This window comes from Perca flavescens, chromosome 3, assembly GCF_004354835.1.
Source record: "Perca flavescens isolate YP-PL-M2 chromosome 3, PFLA_1.0, whole genome shotgun sequence".
Classification (NCBI taxonomy): Eukaryota; Metazoa; Chordata; class Actinopteri; order Perciformes; family Percidae; genus Perca; species Perca flavescens.
Window position 1 is genome coordinate 5039241 of NC_041333.1, and position 23293 is coordinate 5062533.

Consider the following 23293-nt stretch of genomic DNA (forward strand, 5'->3'; position numbering starts at 1 on the left):
AGGCCCTGTCTCAGGGGCCCTTGGGTGACCAGGTGCTAATTGGCTCTAAGAGAGAAGTGACAAGAGCTGCAGAAATCCAGTGCAGGTGCAGGCATGCTGTTGTCACCATGCGGCAGTTAGAGAGGATGAAATCACCAGAGTGCAGCCTGTTTACTGAGACCCACTCAGGTCAGACCAGAGGCGGTGGCCCTTAAGCAACAGTAGATGGGATTGCATTGCAGAGCTTTTAGACTGATGTTAGAGTGGACAGCCTTCATCTAAGGGATCGATAGAGAAGTGGCGGCTGCCTTCATCCTGCAGCACAAATCTCTCTCTCTCTCTCTCTCCTTCTCTCTCACATACACATCTCTCTCATTACACACGCGTAACGGTGAAATAGTCACGTCTGAACTAACAGAATGCATCTACTATTTTCCATTTTTCTAAATAAAACCTACAAATTATGACATTAACTAAGAGATGGGCTTCTAACATTGTGATTAATTATCCCATTGTATTTTCAGTGTATGTGCCTGAAAGATAATGCTAAATAGTCAAACAACATCCTTTATTAACATCCGTCATTTAATAAAACATGAAATGTATTACTGTTTGATCTGTTATAACAACCCTTAATTGGAAAATAGTCATTATATTCACAGTAAATTGTTGGTTTAATCCTCAACACACAACAGATTCCATACATTGCTAATGGGATTTTTCACAGTATTTATTTTTGAAAGAATATATAATCCATCTTCACTGTATGTAAATCCACATTCCCCCTCTCTGACATTGTGCACGTCTGTGTTCCAGTTTTGACTTGGTGACCAACGGGGGCATAGCCATAGCCCTGCACTTTGAGCGCGCTCCATTCATCACCCAGGAGCACACTCTCTGGTTGCCATGGGGACGCTTCTTTGTCATGGATACCATTGTCATGCGCCATGAGGAAAATGACATCCCGAGCTGTGACCTAAGCAGCTTCACCCGGCCCAGCCCCGTCGTGTCCCCGGCTCCGCTCACCGCCTTCGCCGGCTCCTGCTCCGAAAGGCGCACCGTCGTACCCGAAATCCAGGTGACTGCTCCGCTCTGCACCCCACCCTCTTCGCTGCCCTGCAGGTTGTGATCTACATGGGTCTCGTCTCCAAATGATTCATGCCACACATCTGGGAGGAGACCCTGAAGACTATTCATCAAGTACACGTGTACTATACAAGTACCATTGGAAAGGATTTGCTTTTATATTTCATGAGTGTATACTTATGTCTACAGGTGCAGTGTTTTCCCTAGGTTTGTGGAAAACTTAGGTGCATGTATTATTATACAGTGCTGCTCATGAGTATTTGAACCCCTGCTACAATTGACTAAAAAGAGGAATAAAAAAATCATCTTTTGGAAATTGATCTTAATACCTTAATTGAAAAAATGAGGAAAAATCCGACCTTTGAGAACACCAATTGTCTTTGTGAATGAATAATGTATCATAAATAAATAAATGTTCTTCCTTAAAATACACCCCTATGTTAAATTCCCAAAGAGGCAATTTATTTTTAAAGGCCAGTTATTTCATGGATCCAGGATACTATGCATCCTGATAAAGTTCCCTTGGCCTTTGGAATTAAAATAGCCCAATATAACAACATACCTAGAGATTGGCATGGGGTACTTTCCATAAAATCATCTCTCAATGCAAATCAAACCAGCTATTAGGCTAACTGAAATAAAACCATGCCAATCTATAGGTATGGTGAAGGGTATGTGATGATGTGGGGCTATTTCAATTCCAAAAAATTCTAACAATCTGCCTGCCTCTATGGGAATTTAACATAGGGGTGTCTATACTTATGCCCCCTGTATTTTAAGGAAGAACATTTATTTATTTATGATACATTATTCATTCACAAAGAATTGGAGTTCTCAAAGGTTGGATTTTTCCTCATTTTTTCCATTAAGGCTTTATGATTTTTTTATTCTTCTTTTTAGTCAACTGTAGCAGGGGTTCCAATACTATATCCTCCCTTAAGAAAATGTTAAGTTTTTTCAAGTGTGATTTCACATCATTTCTGACCATAAATATTACCATAGCTGTGTCTAAAACGTTGGAAAAGCTAGAGCAGATAATAAATAAATAAAAGCAAAGTTTAAAGACGAAACTTGGTAAAGAAGTCCACTGGGGACCAACTACAACCATTATATCTGATAAAAATCATTTAGTTAGTTTTGATGCTCTTAGCTTTGATGATTTTACATCCATTCAGCTTAGGTGGTGCCCAAAATGGCTTGGGTTCTGCCCCTAAACCTTATAATGGTAGGGAAAACCCTGATGTGTAGTGTATGTGTCTTGTTTGTGCATGCACACACTTACATGGGCTCGTGTGCTCAGGTCAATGTGTGTCTGCTGTATGTCTAGAAGGCATCTCGGTGCCCTTCTCTAATTACTTTGTCTCTGACTTTGCTTCAAAAGATTAATGGCATATCAGTGAATTAAGTATGCAGCACTGTCTATGTATAGTAGCCTTGTTTTTGCTATTCCTTGAGCTGTAAGAGTAAGAGCACCAAACAGGGACATCATCCTATTGACACAAATTCTGAATCAGGAATCATTCAGAATTCTGATCAATTCACCGGGCATGGCATGTGTGGCATGTGCATTTGTAAAAATAAAAAAACACATAAGTGGTATGTCCTCTGACCAATGTAGCTTTGGGGAGCTGTTTAATTGTTACTTGACATCTTGTTCTGTCCCACGGAGACAGGCGACAAGAGGTCACTTAATCAGAGCGGAGAGAAGTTGGTCAACCAAACCAGTGCTGTCAACCCTTGGTCTGAAATACAAACATTGAATAATGACTGCTGACCTACAGTACTCTTTTCCAAAATGATGTGAAATACCATTTTCTTTTATTAAAAAAAACTTAAAATTTTCTTGAGAGAGGACCCCTAAACCCTCGCCAAATACGTGCACCTCAGATGTTCACGAACCGAGAGAAAACACTGGTACTGTTGAATCAAGAGGTTACAGGTCTGACCTCGGTGGAAATGCCCGAGGCCACGTTGTCCGTTGTCTCTTTCTAAACCGACTTTTATTACTCCTATATATTATCGCACTGCCAGCCGTGAGCTCAAGGGCACTCCTGTGATGCCATCGTCATATGGATTGCAAGCAAGACTGTCCTAATGAAGGACTTGCCGCTATTAATTCAATTATGAAAATACTCACTGGAGTACATAATGAAGAAATCCTTCACTGGATTCCTTATAACGCATGAATGTAATTGTCCTCTAATTGATGTCTCTAATCTTCCCATGGGTCCATCTGTTTGGCTGGAGGCAAGGCTATGAAAAAATGTAACAAAGGTTGTAGTGGCCACCGACCAAAAGGAATGACAAAATGATAATCTGCGTCAAATAAAGGAAATGCAGAGGCATGTTATTAATCCTACCTTCGGCACTGAATAAATTAGACTTCTAAGCTCTTTGATATTTACATTGTTTGCTTTCTGACATTTATGAGCTTCCATTTCTGTCCACAGTCTCTGCAGGAGGAAGTGCCCATACCGGGGACAGAAATGAATCTCGGCTATTTAAGCAGCAGGACTCCAGGTTACAAGTCAATATTGAGGGTGACCCTCACCCACTCCACAATGCCTTTCAACTTGATGAAGGTTCACCTCATGGTGGCTGTGGAAGGCAGGCTGTTCAGAAAGTGGTTTCCTGCAGCCCCGAACCTCTCGTATGACTTTGTGTGGGACAAGGCTGACGTCTACAGCCAGAAGGTCTATGGCTTATCAGAAGCATTTGGTAAGTGACCAAGTATAAACTGTAATGTATATAATGCAAAATACATATACTTGTTATTGATTATTCATTTACTTATTTATTACTTATTCATTTGTCTGTGTGTATATGTACAGTATTTGAGTCTGTTTAATTGATACATTGTTTTATTCTGTTTTACTGTGTGTATGTGTGTGTGTGTGTGTGTGTGTGTGTGTGTGTGTGTGTGTGTGTGTGTGTGTGTGTCCATTCTGAAATTCTAGTAGCCTACTGTATTTGCAGCTAAAGGTGTTCAATTACACTGTCCAGTGCCAGTAAAGGATTTTAGAGCGGCAAAGATTAAATGATTAATCGATTAGTTTTAAACTATTAAATTCATATTCAATTAAACGGTTTGAGTTAAAAATCTCTGATTCCAGCTTTTTAAATGTGAATATGTTCTTGTTTTGTGTGTGTGTGTGTGTGTGTGTGTGTGTGTGTGTCTGTCTGCGTGGGTGGGTGGGTAGGTGGGTGACATTGTCTCTGTTTTTATAATGTTAAGTCTTCAGCCTGTTAAGTCTTCAGCATGCCACTTACACATACAGTCTCATTGTGCATGTGCCCTGCAGATAAGAACCACTATGTCCACTCAGTGCCTGGCTTAGATGATGCTGCATCTCAAATATGATTTAGTGTAACATTGAATTGATATACAAATAAAGTTTGATTGATTGATTAATAATGCATTTTTATTCAATCCAAAACGTGTGGTTGACTAATGCTAGCTTTATCGTTGGTTCTTCCCCTAGTATCTGTGGGCTTTGAGTATGAGTCATGTCCAGACCTTATTCTCTGGGAGAAAAGGACTGCTGTTCTACAGGGCTACGAAACCACGGCCTCCAAACTGGGAGGATGGACTATAGACAAGCATCATGCTTTAAATATCCAGAGTGGTGAGTCAACTAGTGAGCCCTTCTTCTTTTATTTTTATTCCTGTTCATAGCCACAACTATTTATTTTGATTTACATTGGAAACAAGCATCTAATTTAACTAGCAGGTGTTTTTTTTATTTTATGAAATTAAATGCCATTTAGACTCAATAAAAGACTTTAATTGTTAAGATGGAAATATTGCATGGTGTAAGTCTTCAGCCTGCCGCTTACACATGCAGATACAGTGGGGGAAATAAGTATTTGACCCCTTGCTGATTTTGCAGGTTTGCCCACTTACAAAGAATGCAAAAATCGACAATTTTAATCATATGTACATTCTAACAGTGAAAGACAGAATCCCAAAGAAAATTCCAGAAAATCACATCATATGAATTCATTAAAATTGATAACCATCTGATGAGGAAAAACAAGTATTTGACCCCCCGGACAAACAGCAAGTATTCTGGCTCCTACAAGCCAGTTAGTCTTTCTTTAAGACACAGCCCCAATCCGAACCAATTATCTACATCAAATACACCTGCCTCACCTCGTTACCTGTATAAAAGACACCTGTCAACACCCAAACAACCAGCATCCAACATCACCACCATGGGCAAGACCAAAGAGCTTTCTACGGACATCAGGGACAAGATTGTTGATCTGCACAAGGCTGGGATGGGCTACAAGAGAATCGGAAAGCAACTTGAGAGAAAAGATCAACTGTCGGTGCAGTTATCAGGAAATGGAAGAAGCACCACACCACCGCCAACCTCCCTCGGTCTGGTCCTCCACACAAGATCTTGCCTCGTGGGGTGTCCCTGATCATGCGAACGGTGAGGAATCATCCCAAAACCACAAGGGGGGAACTGATGAATCAACTGAAGGCAGCTGGGACCACAGTTACAAAAGAAACGGTTGGTAACACACTACACCGTCATGGATTGAAATCCTGCAGCGCACGCAAGGTCCCCCTGCTCAAGAAGAAACATGTACAGGCCCGCATGAAGTTCGCCATTCACCACCTGGACGACTCAGAAGAGGCCTGGAAGAAGGTGATGTGGTCAGATGAGACCAAAATAGAACTTTTTGGCCTCAACTCAACTCGTCGTGTTTGGAGGGCAAAGAACACAGAGTACAACCCAAAGAACACCATCCCCACCGTCAAGCATGGTGGTGGCAACATCATGCTTTGGGGGTGCTTTTTAGCCAAGGGGACGGGACAACTCCATCGTATTGAGGGGAGGATGGACGGGGCCATGTATCGTGGAATTCTGGACCGACATCTCCTTCCCTCAGTGAGAGAGCTGAAGATGGGTCGAGGATGGGTGTTTCAGCACGACAACGACCCTAAGCACACCGCCAAAGCAACAAAAGAGTGGCTGAAGAAGAAGCACATCAAGGTTCTGGAGTGGCCTAGCCAGTCTCCAGACCTGAATCCGATTGAAAATCTTTGGAGGGAGCTTAAAATTCGAGTTGCCAGGCGACAACCTCGGAACCTGAATGATTTGGAGGCTGTCTGCAGGGAGGAGTGGGCCAACATCCCTGCCGAAATGTGCACAAACCTTGTCACCAACTATAAAAACCGTTTGACATCTGTGCTGGCCAATAATGGCTTTTCTACAAAATATAAACATGCTGTTTGTCCAGGGGGTCAAACACTTGTTTTTCCTCATCAGATGGTTATCAATTTTAATAAATTCATATGATGTGATTTTCTGGAATTTTCTTTGGGATTCTGTCTTTCACTGTTAGAATGTACATATGATTAAAATTGTAGATTTTTGCATTCTTTGTAAGTGGGCAAACCTGCAAAATCAGCAAGGGGTCAAATACTTATTTCCCTTACAGTGGTAAGTACCACCATGTCCACTCAGTGCCTGGCTTAGATTATGCTTTTAGTGTAACATTGAATTGGCCTTTTCAATTCAGACATGTAGCCTCAGAAAGACTTTTTTATTACCACTGTCCGCTTTTAGGTGAGGAGGGTCAATTTTGTTATTGCAAGCAAATTACTCCTGAAAGACAGGAGTAGGAATGAAGAGAGGAAACCTTTGGGCAGCCCATGTCACTAGCTCGGCTTCACAGTCTGTTTGTGTGTGGAAGGGCTAATCAGAGGCGATGAGGCATACTCATATGAAAATTGCGCAGGAAGGTGGCAGTTTGATCCGTCACACTAAACCTGCTGAGTCTGAACGTGCTGTCCGGAGGAGGGAGAGAGCGGCTCGTTGCCCCCTCACCATCTCCGCCGCCAGTTTGGCTTTGGCACGTCCATGTCTTGTTCATGCCCAGCATTTTTAGAATCATCCCTAATTTAATTGCTGTCAGTCTGCTACTCCCAGCAGCAGCAGCCCCACAGATTAAATCAAGTCCCAGGAAGGAGATGCTTGGCTGATCTTTTCCGATAGACCAAATGCTGTGCTGTTCAAAGAACTCAGGTCACCAAGAACCATCAGAAGCATGAAAACTACTGCAGACACGCAGATGCTGCATTTCAAATATGATTACATTGATTGGGCAGCAGGAACATCTTTACATTAACATATTTGAACATTTTCCAAGAGTAGATTGGCGATGCTAATGGAAACATAGCGTGCATGTGCATGTGGGTACATGCCTGAATGCCTTCACATGAACTGCACTCATATGTCTCTATATTTGTTGATGCGCAAAGCAGGTAGAGTTAGAAATTCAGGCACAATGCCATTTTTAATCGGGGAGAGTCATTTTTTTTGTGATTGTGCCTGTGTGGTAATTTTCTATTCCACTTGTGCCAAGGGCTTTTTGTTCCCCATTTTGGTGTGAAATTGTGCCTGTGTTTCCATCTGTTAAGACCACCTCTTATAGCAAACAAGGGCACACAGAGCCATTTCTATGGCTTCAGTTGGCTGAAGTGCACAAACAGACCTATTCAAAATCGCATCAGTCTGTGTGTTGACTTTCACTCTCTTTTAAAAATGTGCATCTAATATACTTTTTTTGCTTACTTACTCACTACTAGACTTTTTAAACTGCAATAAACAATCTTGAGCCACTGGGAGACAGAGACTTGCAGCATTACAGCACTAGAACAGTCTAAGTTTCCCAAGTTCTCATCAGTAACGTGTCAGCAAGCAGTTGCCCATGTACCCATAGCAGAAACAGAGCGACATAAACATCTTGTTTTAATCCTTTTGCCCCCCACCTGTCAAACACAAATCAAGCAGCATGGTTATGTATAAATGTTTGCAAATTCCATGTCAGAATATTTAATCAACTAATGAATTGATTAAATCTTAAATTACTCAGCCCTCTACGCATCTCTACACACCAGACTGGAATGCTATTCTCTACAGATTCCACTTTTTAATGCAGATTACTGCAAGTCTATGGCTGCTTCAGGATGTGTCTTAAGCACCTATGTGTAAATGTAGCAACATTTTTTATTTAAGCAAAACTCCAAACAGTAATTCATCTGTACAGTCAAATCAGAGCTCTGTTGTGTGAACAGGATTCATTTGGATCTGTTGGCTAATGCAGTTAGTGGAATTGATATATGCATGTACAGTAAACATAACTAAATATAACAAATTGGGTGCCACCTTTGTAATTACTATGGTAAAAAGTACAGTCAACAGTTACTGATGGTAACACTTATTCTTGTAGTTGTAGCTGTATTAATATAATGTTCTTGTAAAAATAGGTTTATGTACGTACATCTTGACACATCATCTGTCATTGGTAACATATTTTGGGTGCTATATATTCATTACTAGGCTCCTGTATAATAATGCCTCTTGAAGAAGGTTTTTCTTGGGAGAAACTGGCCTGGATGCACGTTCTGACATATTAGGAAACACTCTGCTTCATATAAGATGAGAGAAACTGATTTACGTGCCTATTGTTTAAGCCACCCTCTGATTTCCAACATTGCAAATAAATTAGCCATAACCTGTTGGTCAGATCTGTTGTCACTTGCTCCACTAGTCTGCACTTGCATTTTTGCCTGCATCCCATTTAAGAAAAATAGAGCCCACACTCTGCTCAGCCTAAACAGGTTGCATGTGTTACTTTTTCCTTCCCTGTGACCTCATCAGGTATTCTTCACATGGGCAATGGGGAGAACGTCTTCATCTCCCAGCAGCCTCCCGTAATCGGCAGCGTGATGGGGAACGGGCGCAGGCGCAGCATCTCCTGCCCCAGCTGTAATGGCCTCGCTGACGGAAACAAGCTGCTGGCCCCCGTGGCTCTGGCCTGTGGCTCAGACGGAAGTCTGTACGTGGGCGACTTCAACTATGTGAGGAGGATTTTCACCACGGGGAACGTCACCAGCGTCCTGGAGCTCAGGTAACGGAGGAGTAGCCCACTACCATTCACCCAGGGCCGTGGGCTCAGATGGGCTCGCACACAGGTCATAAACCACTGAGGTCGGTTGAGATAGACGGAAGTGCCCTATAGCCTCAGGATTGATGGTCCTGCCTGTCTCATCCACCTGTATCAGCTGGAGTTGGGCCCTGATACGCGCTGAAGAGGATATTAATGGGGTCTTAACAGAAGACGTTCCAGGCAAAAGATTAATTTCCTTGTTAACGTCAGCAAAGACGAAGGTTTGAGTAGATAAGGAATACAATATTTTGTCATGATTCTCCTTTAATTAATTCTGTCCGCTAACAACTGTTTTACTTAATTCTATCCACTAACAACTAACATTTCCTCTCTGTTCTCTTCCTCTCTCATTTTCTGCTGCTTTTGGCAAACAGAAATAAAGACTTCAGGCATAGGTAAGCCATGCAGTATTTGCTTAAATGAAAATAGAAACGGGTACAGTCCACATACTTGATGTCAAAGTGGCCTTTTCGGCCCATTTTTGACACGCACTTTTGAGCAGGGAGAAGATCTCATCATATAGTACTGACTCGCTGCGTGAATTTCATCTTCATAAAGCCGTAGATTTAGTGGTTAATTAATGGTTTATGAGCTTACTTAATTACAGTGCCATGGTCACAGTGTTTTTGCATCTGTATGTGTGATTGCAAAGAGAGAATGCAGCTGATTGTTGGCTCAGTAGAGGCTGCACTTTTCCTCAGGATTTATTATGGGGGTCATATTACATGGACCAATATAGGTATACAAGTATTGAGTAATCTAGTATTATGCTTTCTAATATATCCGTTTAATTGAAGTGGTTGTGGAATTGCCATCTGTCAAGGGATCTTAATATTTCGTAGTGGGATAAAGAACATATGTTGCATTGACTGTTTGTTAGGAACACCTTGCTAATTGTACATGCATTCCAACACTACCGCACTGCAAGAAATCCAACCTTTATGAAATGCATCACTTTCAGTTTTTTTGTCACAGAGGTGTTAGTGCAATTCTACAGTCATTAGGAATGTAGTTTATGTTGCTGAATTATATTGACAAGTAAAGGGTGCCTTAATTATTTGCTGTTGTTATAAAATGCAGATCAATTGCAATGCACACTATAGGTAAAAACATTATCCCCAAGATAAATCAACACCTCTCTGACAGTCTGGTGTGGAGAGACTGAATATAACAGTTTAAATGAGCATAGCTAGGTGAGACTAAAGGCGCTGACACACCAACCCGATTATCGGCCGTCGGACAGTCTGGCGAGGTCGGTGACTCGAGTCTGTTCAGTGTGTCCCGTGCCGTTGTCAGCCGGAGGAGCCGTCGGCCTTCATTTTGGCCGATTTGACTTGTGGGGCAGTCGGACTCAATGACCAATCTGATTGGTGGAGTGCTAGCCCTTGACTAGCAAATCAGTGCACGAGAAAACCGGAGCTGACAACGGCAGTATCTTCTTATTACAAGCCAATCGTATTTTCTTCCGTTCAGCGAGTAATGACAACAACGATCCTTCTTGAGCGTGCTCTGTGTTTACTAGGTCTAGAGAGATGTACCGTCATTTCCGATTTTCCTTTTTTTTGCGACAATACAGATTAGCGCCGCCTGCTGTTATAGAGACGTATTACATCTCGCACACGCGCAGAATGTACACTCAAGTCGGCGTCGCTTCGTTGTGTTCCGAGGCACTTTTTTGACCTCGGGGAGCCGACTGATCAGTCCGACTGCCTTTTCTGCCGACGGTCGGCCGTCGGGTTGGTGTGTCAGAGCCTTAATAAAATTGCAACTCACTGTAGATGTTATCAGTGGCTTAAGATACAAAGACCTCATTTTCCTTGTCAGGTGGTGGTAAGGGAAATCTCTGCGTGCTGTCCTTAGATACCATGTGTCAGGCAAAGAGCTATTGATTCATTTTCTATCGGAGGGTCACGACTTCAGCTGGGGAACATGTAGTCAAACTAAGGATGAAAAGCCAAGTGATGCTGGTCAGTGGCCTCTATTTTCAAGAATGACCACATTAACAAAACACTCAGAAGCTCTCTATTGCTTTTTCTGTCTCTCTGAAACTATCTTTTGTCAGTCTTTGTATCTCAGTCTACACTACTATGTTTTGGTTTAAAAAAACGAATATCGTTTGCTATGTTTTGGCCTCGTGTCCACACTACTTCCGAGCCCCTAAAACAGAAACATTTGGAAACACTGCTGCTGCCATTTTGGTTTGAAAACTCAGGGGTTGCGTTGTAGTCTGGACGGGCACAAACGGAGACCTTTTGGTGAGACCGATGCCCGTCAGTCAGTCTTATCGTTTACGTAGCTTACATACCTTTCCACCTCGTTGTCAGTCCAGGCTAATAAATCCCTGCTCTTACTTTTCACCATGGTAGTTCTTTCTCCAAAATAGTTTCTGTATTTTCAACTTACACATCCATGATTTTCAAACACAGAGTAACGTCAGACAATCTGCTACCTGTTTACACCGGCACGCACATGCCCAATGTGTGTGTGTGTGTGTGTGAATGGTCATGTGATATGCGTTGTCAGACGTGTTAATATGGACGGAGATTAGTTCTGCTACTGGAGCTAAAACTCTTGTTTGGACGGAGATCGCTTTTGTCTCAAAATGCCGCATAAAAATGAAAACGTAGTAGTGTAGAAGTAGCCTGAAATGCCTTTGTGCTTACCTACACATCAGGCCCTGTTTGCCAGAGCAAAACAAAAAAAAAAAAAAAAAAAACGTCAAAGCTCTGTCCCTTTGCTCTCAGTCTTTGCTCCGAGCCATTTACATATTAAAAAGGACATTTATGTTGGAAAACACAGCGTGTGTCTGTATAAAATGGGTGGCTGCCTCCTGTTCATGTGTGAGCTAGCGATAGGACTGGGAGGTGGCTGATCTCACTGCAATGTTCATTGACCCCCTACTAAGGATGTCCCCATCCACTCCAATTGTGCTCCCTCCGTTGCTGTGCCAGCATGCAGCAAAATCCAATTATCTTCTACAAACTGGATGTTGTCAGTGAATATAGATAGATGGAGTATATGGCCGTAGCTCAAGGTCAGGGAATAACGCCTCATAGTTTCAAACACTATGGGCGACCAACACCGTTCTACATGCAACTGGGAGCCGATAAGCTATCAGCTGATTGCACATGGCAGATAGAATGCAAAGTAGAATCCAGTTATTGACGCTTGCTACTGACCTACTCGAAGACAGCAGTTGTTTTTCGCCGTTAGCCGGTTGTACCTGCACCGTACTATAGACGACACATCAGTCACCGTGGTCAGTGGGCTGACTGTGACATGTGTGTGCCTGCCGGAGGTTTGCTGCAGTGTCCTGTCATCACTGATTCATTGAAGGTCAATTGTCATTTAAAATTATTTACCGGAGTTGACAATTCCACAGACCCACTTCTTGTTGTGTTATAAAAATATAAGCTTTGGCGCTGTCGTGCCGACCATAAGCCCTAAAAGATCCGTCAAGGTCAGAGTTGAAATTCTGTCTTAATCCACTTTGAGTGACACCCTGCTGACAGCTTTCTCTGTAATGCTTATCAGGTCTGGCAGAGCTGCGCTGTATCCTGCCCCGATAGCTCTGTTCATCTTTAAGGTGGCACTAAACACTACAGTACATTGCTAAACTGCTTACTAAGTCCGTGTTTTGTCAGACCAACAGCCAACAACGACAGGGAAACGCAGCAAAATGATCGCATTTGTAAAGCTGGAACCAGCAAGTGTTTTGCATTGTTACTACTTACTGTCCAATTGGATCTTGTCACTGGTTTTGGGGAAGGTGTCTCTATTGAAGGTGTTGATGTGTTTCTTGTGCTGTGTTTATAATGTTGCTTACACATGTATGTGTATGTGTGTGTTTTTGAATATCCTGCTGCAAATCAAATTTCCTTTTCTAAGGATAAATAAAGTGGAACTTGAACTTGAACTTGATAAAGGTCTAAATTATTTATTGGTATTATAGATTAGCCAAATTGTTGTTGATATATATTCTGACAATCAATTAATCAACTAATACAACCAGTTGGAAGGGATCAATCAGCTGTTTTTTTACAAGTACAATGTGAGCACAATAGTTGGTCAAAACTGCCACTTTCAAAATGCGATCCTTCCTGCATATAGTCACAAGCATCCAGTAGTGTATAGTGGCATTGGGCGTAGGTGTTTTTAGTTACAATCTGTCATTGTTTGATTTTTCACCAGCAGATCATGTGTATATTATATATAGAAATAGTTCTCTCTGTCACTTCATTTGTACTCCCATGGGTTTGTCTACAATCATCTTTTGTTTTCTGTGTTTGCTGACACCTATTCTGACTACGTGTGTGCCAACAGATTGCATGTGTCCCGCCACAGCAGGATTGGTTATATTTGGTTCTATTGTCTGTCTGTCAGGTTGGGGAACCTCCTGTGGATATGAAGGATTACTTTGCTGACTCGGTTGGGAAGTTCAATAGGATATTTCTTTCTGAGCTGTTACGTCTGCCTGATGCATGCATAGTGTGTTGCTACTTCAGCTATGCATTAGTGTTTCTCTAAAAGAAAGTACCAAGGAAAGAGCAAAACATACTTGTTTATACTTCTTTTAGCAATAATCAAAAAGATAATAATATTTCAAATTAGGACTTCTGTCAAAAGATCCAATGTACCCCCAATGACTGAGCCCCACTAGACCCCTGGTTTCTCTTTGACTTCCAAACTCTGCACCCCCTCCAGCATTTCTGCTGTTTCAATAAGTTGAAAGAAACTAGACATCTTTATCTGTATCTATACATTCAGTATTTATCGCATATGTCTACTGTGTATACGCATACATTCAGTGGAGTTTCCACTCTCTTTTGACAACAGGGATTTCTAACTAAGCCTGACTGTATTGTAGATGAGTTCTAAGCTCCAGCTTTATGCATTATTATTATTATTATAATCTCATTCTATTTTTCTTTTTTCCATGTCTGTGGTTCAAACTGTAATTGTGCCCAATTGACTCTCTAAATGGCTTTTGAATCCATTTTAATTGTATTAAACAATAGTTCTTATTGAAAGCGCTGTACCCCTTCTAGCTTTATTGACTTGGGCTTGTTCCTCTCTTTCAGCAACAGCCCCGCTCATAAGTACTACCTGGCCACCAGTCCAGTGAACGGTGCCGTGTATCTTTCGGACACCAGCAGCAGGAAGGTGTTCAAGGTGAAGTCGCTGAATGTTGTAAAAGATGTGGCCAAGAATCTGGAGTTGGTGGCGGGCACTGGAGACCAGTGTCTCCCATACGATGACACTCGCTGCGGGGATGGAGGAAAGGCCGTGGAGGCCACTCTCACTAATCCCAGAGGTATTGTATGGATGTTATTATAATCAATGTGTGCACTTTTAAGTCAGTTTGGGGTCTCATTTCCTCTTTTTTTATTTCAAGTAGACTAGATTGCTGGATAGTTGAAGACTAGAGTCCCAGAGGCTGGATCAATACTCTTCAGTTTTCATGCATTAAACTATCTTATCTCTATCGTATCTCCCTTGTGTTTTCTGACCACAGTTTGAAAGTTGTTTACGGAGAAGGAAAACCCAGAAATGAGTAGGGGCAACATGTGACGCTACCAAGTCAAGTCCGAGCAGACCAATCACAGTTGTGAAGCTGCGACGTAAAGTTACATTTCTGGGGAGGGGCACATCAGGCGACGTATAGGGTCCGTATCTACATGTACCTACACACAGCGTAGATTTAAGGCAGAGACATAAATCTTGGGCTTAAGCCCACTGTGTGTTTGTAGAGGGGAGCTACAATGGGACACATGATCAAGCTTGCCCCTCTCCTAAAAGGAGGATTCATCCAGCAGATCAGGAGGCAAATGCTTTCCTCGAGAACTTAATAAATAAAATCGACCTACATTTAGCTCACTAGCTTCAGTTATTTTTAAAACTGAATTTATTTTTTATTATAGCGTGCCTTTCCTTGTGTTTCCTGAGGTCTTCTTTGTCTTGGTGCTTCCATGTTTGGATGATGCGTTAGTCACTAGATCACATGCTTCTCATACTTGTTGTCCTCTATTGGGATGACATTGTGAGTCATGCTGTATGTACTGAAATAACACTTAAGTCCCACTAAAAAGTGCAGTATGTACTGTATAGTCCAGGCTTGCGTTGAAAGTAGAACATTTTGCCGTAATAACTGTACACTACATGTTCATAGCTGCTTGAATATTGTTTGACAGACCCTGAGGTAATAGAAAAATACAGAGATGTGCATTGGAAAAGGCTGGTATTCTCAGCGTCATTGTTGTTTGAGGCTGAGAGAGCATGAGAGAAAGAGCCTACTTTGATGAAATTATAGTTGTAACTGAATCAATACATACAGTGCTCTTCATCTATTTGATGTGTCTATTGTTCTCCATTATTGATTTAAAAAAATCAATCCTCACATTAGCTTTCATTGCCGTGATTAGTCTTTAATTTCGAATCGCAGTGAATAGCGCTAAGTTGTAATTTAGTGGTGCTCTGTCCTCACATAAAGTCACAGATAAACAAAATAACTGCTATATCTTCCTCTTCTGTCCATTGGGGGCGACTTTTATCTGCAGGCATTACGGTGGATAAGTACGGTGTAATCTTCTTTGTGGATGGGACCATGATTCGCAGGATTGATCAGAACGGTATCATCTCTACTCTTCTGGGTTTCAATGACCTGACCTCGGCCCGACCTCTCAGCTGCGATGCTGTCATGGACATCTCTCAGGTACCACCTCTCTGGCCTGGGCAGCCTGCATGTGTCCGCCTGTCTCTAAACTAGTGAGGAAAATATGCGATATTCTATAACGTTGTTAAATATCGTGATAAGGATATTACTTGTGATAAATTAACTAGGGATGCACCAAATGCAGGATTCGGGTTCGGATTCGGACGAATATTGGGCTTTTTGACGGGGTTCGGTTTCTGCCGAACCTTAGAATATTTTTCCACAGAACCCTACACTTGCACTACGCGCGCTACGCTGGTCGACATAATGACGCCGCCGTTGATTACGGGAAGGTGTTTATGTAGGTGGAGCGTTCAATGCAGTAGGCTGTGAGAAAGTGAAAATGGAGCTCATGAGCAGAAGAAAGTGATGTTCGGCAGTACTTTCAGTCAAAAGAAGGACATTCAAGTCCAGCTACATGTTCAATTTGCAATGCCGATTTGTCTGGTGGTGGCGAGGACCCTAAACAATAAACAACATCGCCGCTGTTAAGACATTTGCGTATAAAACATCCGAAAGAATACGAGTTGTGCGTGAAGGAGTCTACAGACAGCAGCCAAACTTCAGGTACGGCAAAGGAAGGACAGTCCCAGCTAAAAACTGGTGTTAACCAGACAGATATATATTTAAAAGTGTACTCAGTTCTGCAACAAATTGCTTGTTGAATTTAAAACAAATGAAAGGAAATCATCTTTCTTTTATTGAACAAATTGAACATTGAATTGAATATAAAAGGCACCACTAAGAAAAAGAAGAGAGTGTCATTAGCCCTTTAAGATATGTTTATTGCGCTGGTTAATATTGCGACGACAATAAAAACTACTGATATATTGTGCAGCCCTATTCTAAAGCTATACACCAGCCTCCTCGACTGACCCTGGTCTCCAGGATGCTAACACCCCGTGTGAGCCTTTGTATCTGTAGCCGGGGTCCAGTGGCCCTTGGCTTAGTTTTGATCCACATTTATTTATCGGCTGCATGGCGCCAGTTTGTAGATCCACAGGACTTGCAAAAGAAAGGTAGAGAAAGGCACTTAGAACCGACAGGCATCTCCAGTACTCTGTATGGGATTCCACTGGCACTGCTTTTTTCAGACTGAATACTGATTTCCTGTGTTCCCTTAAGCCGGTGTCATTAAATTTCTGTACCTGTGATTTGACTGAAGTAGATCAGGTCAGGTCCAATTGTTATTACTCCACAATAGAGAGTTTATTATGCAGCAAGGCAGCAAAAAAACGCAATATTTTAACATGTTGCACCTAATATTTTGCATATTTTGTGAAATGTATCAAGGATTGTCTGTATTTGCTTACTGTAGATCAATTCCATCGGTCCAGAAGACTGTCAATTTAGGAAAGCAGCCCCAAACACAGCTGTACCATCCCCCCGAATTACAAACGTTAATCATCCTTTAGTTAATAATAAGTCAATACAAAATGAATATGAATAGTGGGCTCAGGGAACACACAGGACCTGGAATAAACATAGCACCGGGGTAAATAGCCGTGCTAAAATCAGAGGTGCCACTGTAGTCCCGGGAGCTTTCCTGTCTGTGTCAAGTGGCCATACAGCAGCAAATGCAAAGGGCCGTTGACCTATAGCTGTAGGGGGATGATGAGGATGACCTATAACCTCACTGGCTCTCCATTCACACACACATGTTCACTGATGCACGCAAACACATACACACACACACACACACACACACATATGCACCAGATCGCTACCGCAGACAGAAAACATTCCCCAGGCAAGGCCACTGCACTGAGGTCAAATCACTCTCTAGCTCAGTGACTTCCCTTTGGAGGTGACGAGACCTTTTCCGTACCCTAGCAGCCTTCGCATGGCTGTTTTTTCCTGACATTATAATTTTCAAACAAAGTTATTAGGGGTTGTTCTGCTGTTGTTGTAATTAGCCAAAAAAAAAAAAAAAAAACACCCACAAACATAATGGGTAAGGTTATAATCGGCATTCATTCCCGGGACAAATGACTCAGCCGATTTGGCACTGACGGAAACATGACACCCGTATGGACACGCCAAGCGGCACTTGGATTTTGTTCCAAATTAGTCAGCACAGACTTTGAAAGAGAGACTGAATAAGTATCGGATATAAAAAATAAAAAAAGAAGCAACTACTGTCACATTCTCCTAGCCTCCATGATGCTCCCTAGTGTTTACTAACCCTGTTTTCTGCCGCGTTGGTGACGTTGAACATGACACACCAGACGATAAACCAGAAAGGCAATGGGAAAGGAGTCTATCGGCTATTTAAAAAAGAACTGCACAAACACGCTAATTTTGGTTGAAAAAAAGACTACTTTTTGGAATTTCCAGATAATGAACTCCTTCTATATAAGTTGAGACAGTCATGCCCAGGTCTCATTCAAGTCAGTGTCCAACATAAGCTTGTAACTTTTCCAGGCAGAGGAGTGCTTCAACTTTGTGTGTCCATAGATTCAGGGACTCTAGGCTGCATGATACGGGAATGTTTTGTTTCAGAACTGTCTCCTTTTGGAGATTGGTGGGCCTGCCACACTTTTGCATACTTCCCAGAGAGAGAGAGAAAGAGGCTGAACTAGGCTTTAGGATCTGTGTTTTAGGCACCTGCAATATCTTTGTTTGCTTTGAAGGTTCAGCTAAACTTTACACGCCTCCAGCATGATACACCTTCAGGAAGACGGGAACTTCAGAGACTTGGCATGGCACCCACACTGTACTGTATGATCCTAATTTCTCCTCAATTGAGTGCTCATTAAATGCTCCTGTGTGATTCATCAGGGTCTCCTGAATGATCTTCACGTATGTGTAATTAGTTGTGCTGCTCCTGAGTTTTTCCTTAAAGGTCCCATGGCATGAAAATGTCACTTTATGAGGTTTTTTTAACATTAATATGCGTTCCCCCAGCCTGCCTATGGTCCCCCAGTGGCTAGAAATGGCGATAAGTGTAAACCGAGCCCTGGGTATCCTTCTCTGCCTTTGAGAAAATGAAAGCTCAGATGGGCCGATCTGGAATCTTCCCTTTATGAGGTCATAAGGAGCAAGGTTACCTCCCCTTTCTCTGCATTGCCCGCCCAGAGAATTTGGCCCACCCATGAGAAAGACAGAGGGAGACATCATGGCTTGCAAACAAGCAAAGTGGTAGTTGGTCAAGGCCACACCCCCACCTTCCACCTTGCCCCCCCCCTCTCTCCTCCTCAATAGCATTTAAAGCTACAGGCACCAAAATGGCACATCCTAAGTAAAGCTCATTGTGGGACTGGCTCTAGTGGCTGTAATTCTGCACCAAGGCTGAATTTCGGTCCCGGACCACTAAGGTCTATATAAAAGAGACTTCAGATACAGTATTAGGGGACCACTAAGGACTATATAAAAGAGACTTCAGATACAGTATTAGGGGACCACTAAGGTCTATATAAAAGAGACTTCAGATACAGTATTAGGGGACCACTAAGGTCTATATAAAAGAGACTTCAGATACAGTATTAGGGGACCACTAAGGTCTATATAAAAGAGACTTCAGATACAGTATTAGGGGACCACTAAGGTCTATATAAAAGAGACTTCAGATACAGTATTAGGGGACCACTAAGGTCTATATAAAAGAGACTTCAGATACAGTATTAGGGGACCACTAAGGTCTATATAAAAGAGACTTCAGATACAGTATTAGGGGACCACTAAGGACTATATAAAAGAGACTCAGATACAGTATTAGGGGACCACTACGGTCTATATAAAAGAGACTTCAGATACAGTATTAGGGGACCACTAAGGACTATAAAAAGAGACTCAGATACAGTATTAGGGGACCACTAAGGTCTATATAAAAGAGACTTCAGATACAGTATTAGGGGACCACTAAGGTCTATATAAAAGAGACTTCAGATACAGTATTAGGGGACCACTAAGGACTATATAAAAGAGACTTCAGATACAGTATTAGGGGACCACTAAGGTCTATATAAAAGAGACTTCAGATACAGTATTAGGGGACCACTAAGGTCTATATAAAAGAGACTTCAGATACAGTATTAGGGGACCACTAAGGTCTATATAAAAGAGACTTCAGATACAGTATTAGGGGACCACTAAGGTCTATATAAAAGAGACTTCAGATACAGTATTAGGGGACCACTAAGGTCTATATAAAAGAGACTTCAGATACAGTATTAGGGGACCACTAAGGACTATATAAAAGAGACTCAGATACAGTATTAGGGGACCACTACGGTCTATATAAAAGAGACTTCAGATACAGTATTAGGGGACCACTAAGGACTATATAAAAGAGACTCAGATACAGTATTAGGGGACCACTAAGGACTATATAAAAGAGACTTCAGATACAGTATTAGGGGAACTCTAAGGACTATATAAAAGAGACTCAGATACAGTATTAGGGGACCACTAAGGACTATATAAAAGAGACTTCAGATACAGTATTAGGGGACCACTAAGGAACTATATAAAAGAGACTTCAGATACAGTATTAGGGGACCACTAAGGTCTATATAAAAGAGACTTCAGATACAGTATTAGGGGACCACTAAGGTCTATATAAAAGAGACTTCAGATACAGTATTAGGGGACCACTAAGGACTATATAAAAGAGACTTCAGATACAGTATTAGGGGACCACTAAGGCCTATATAAAAGAGACTTCAGATACAGTATTAGGGGACCACTAAGGCCTACATAACAGCATCCAAAAAGCACATGTCATAGGACCTTGTGTTTTGTGTGTTGTCGAAAGTACCTATAATTATTTTAGTTGTACTATGTACTACTTCCATGCGACGGGCATTCCTGGGCTTTAATGTTTAGATTTAATTGATGTCCCTGTGCATGCGCTAGTGTGTTTCCTACCCCATCGTGTATGTTATGTAGTACGACTGGCAAACAGGTCCTGAGGGGGGCCTCTGATGCCAGTGGAGAGAAGCTTTCTGTGTGTCTGTGAAATGATGTATTCAGTGGAGGGAGCAAAGCCTCCAGCTGCCCATTTGCAGCCCCGGGGGAACTCCACCCCCCCTACATGACTCGTGCTGGCTGCTCCCTTACCCCCCTTACACAAACACAAGCACCTATAGATGCTCACTATCAGTGAGACTGGCTGCAGACTGGCTGCAGCTCCACAATGATGACAAATCGCACCAGCTCTGCCAGAGACACTCTGTCAGTAAAAAGCATCCATTAAAAATTCATCCAGGGCACATAGCTTCCTACTTCAAACACTCCCCAATCCCTCACTTAGGACCAGAGTTTCTCTAGAGAAGGCTCATCACAGTGGTCATTACTTTTGCTGTAGCTCACCTGTTCGAGAGAAAAAAAATAATGTCACATTTTTCTCTCTCTCCTCTGTTGAGGTTATTGTTATCTCGCCACGCCATCTGTGCAGTGAGCGCACTGCAGCAAAATTTGCTCTTAATTCCATATGCAGCTCCATGAGCTTTCTTTCTTTTAATGTTGTATTATGATGCAAAAGGACAAGAGTTTGCCTGCTTTCAAGAATCTTTTTCATGTGTTTATACCAAGGCCTTAGGTCCTTGCTGTTTCAGAAATGTGTTCCATTTTATATTTCTCGTGAAAATCTTCTCTGCCTCCCCCTGCTGAGTTCAAACTTAAATAGAGGGAAACCAAGTCTTAAAACAAGCCCACTTGAACATATTTCAAGGGTGTTAGCAGCTTCAGAAAGCTTTATAAAGACTGACTGTGACATTCAAGAGGGACTTCAAATAATGACATATGACTTCTTCAGACAGGCATCATGCTGGTCGGGGCAAAGAGTGAAAAGACTGCTAATGGAAAATGACTTTATAGTTCAAATACATTTAAAAATAGTTTAGTGTTGGTGCAAAATCCGTGACTTGCTTCCTTGGCTGATGAGTGCAGTTTTGATTCTTTATTTTTTATTTTTTTTGCTGGTGGCGTCTGTGTCAGACAGGCCCTACTGACAGCTGCCCCACTGTATAACGGGAAGGGTACGATCGGGTTACAGCATATGGGACAGCAGCTCGGGAAATATCCCCTCATCAGTCAGAGTGGCGTAAAAACCTCCTTACAGGCAGCTCCCCCGAGCCACTCCACACTCTGGCTCATGAAATATTTAACCACCAGTGTTGACAAGAAATAGGTTTTAAGAAATTGAAAGTCTCCCCTTCTTTTCCCCAAGTAAATGCATTTTCTGCTCCCTTAAAGATGACATGTATCCACCGTCAGTCCCCTGTTTGTTATATGTGGCCCGAGATATGTCCTATTATATAAAGCTCCTCGGTTTTGTTTGGGGATGATGGTAGGTTTATGGGATGTGAGCCGTGTGTGCGATGCTCAAATCAGTTTTTCAATCAAAGGTGGACAAGTGCTCTGCTTGTAAAGAGTGGCAGGGATTCAAAAACATGACAAAGTCAAGTAATCATCTCCATAGAATCCCCCTGCCACTTTTGGATTAAATATTTTGCCAGCACTGCCCTTTTAAATTATAATTAGAAATGTGTGCCAGTAGCAGGTAGATACGGGGCATTATATAGCTGGCAGACTTTTACCAGAAATATGTTTGCTGTTAGCAACCTGCTCCTCAATGCTCTATTGGATGTCATATATTGTGTTTCAGGAACTCTGTGGTTTGTGCTGTGTAATGCAGAGTAGCATGTCAAAGGAGCTGAATATAATGTGTCATTCTTGACTTTTTTTTTCCCACATGTATCAGTGGAAACCATTTCCCTGAGCCATTTAACATCAAGATACCTTGATTTCTTTATTGAAAATTGTTTGTTAGCATCTCTAATGTCCCTATTTTACTGTGATATACACTCTTGGAATGAACTCAGCATGTTGCATTGGTATATTTCTTTTAGCTTTCTACTCACTTGGTTTACCTAAAGTATACAATTTATGTAGTTTATTTTCTAAAACATGTAATTAAAGAGCAGGATGTGGTGGTCGAGATAACCATTTCTTTAATGTTAAAGGGGCGCTAGTTTTGGCCTTTTCTTCGCTGTTTTCTCTCTTCTTGCTTGCAGGTTTCTCTATAGAGCTCCTACAGCTTCGGAATAGATATTTGGCAGCTCCTATTAGTGTTTCCTTTAGGATATTTTTTTTAGCAGTGGGGGCAGGTCTGTTCTAACAGCAACACAACCTCTGCTGTGTGTGTGTGCGGTGTGCGTGTGCGTGTGCGTGTGCATGTATCGCTGTTCAGAATCCCAACTCTCTTCCAAAATGTAACGCTTGTATCCAAACGAATAACCTCTGACGCAGTTAAAGTAACCTCTGAATAGTTCTACTTGTTGTGTGCATTATGTCAGCAGGATCATTTAAAAGGCAACCGCGACTATTGTGCGTCTGCCCTATTTCTGATAGCGTGGCGGAAGAAATTTTGCCATGGCGCACCGCCACAATAAAATCAACATAGAGGAAACACTGTCCTACGTTTACTCGTGTCTGACTCCTCACTCGGTCAGTCTGCCATTTCCTCTTTCTCTGTTCCTCCAACAATGCTTTCCTAGCTTTCTGCTTCTTTTTTGCCGGCTCATCCATGACGATAGTGTGAAA

General features: G+C 42.0%; 1 protein-coding gene across 2 annotated transcripts in view; it reads left to right on the forward strand.

Moving 5' to 3' along the window:
- The window catches only part of tenm4 (teneurin transmembrane protein 4), a 184424-nt gene that overhangs the window by 130528 nt on the left and 30603 nt on the right, over window positions 1-23293 (forward strand). For both annotated transcript variants that reach the window (XM_028573643.1, XM_028573644.1), the window contains exons 18-23: window positions 796-1057; window positions 3516-3783; window positions 4548-4691; window positions 8745-8994; window positions 14115-14347; window positions 15591-15745. In XM_028573643.1, coding sequence (XP_028429444.1) covers window positions 796-1057; window positions 3516-3783; window positions 4548-4691; window positions 8745-8994; window positions 14115-14347; window positions 15591-15745 — 1312 coding nt within the window. The remainder of the gene's footprint in view (window positions 1-795; window positions 1058-3515; window positions 3784-4547; window positions 4692-8744; window positions 8995-14114; window positions 14348-15590; window positions 15746-23293) is intronic.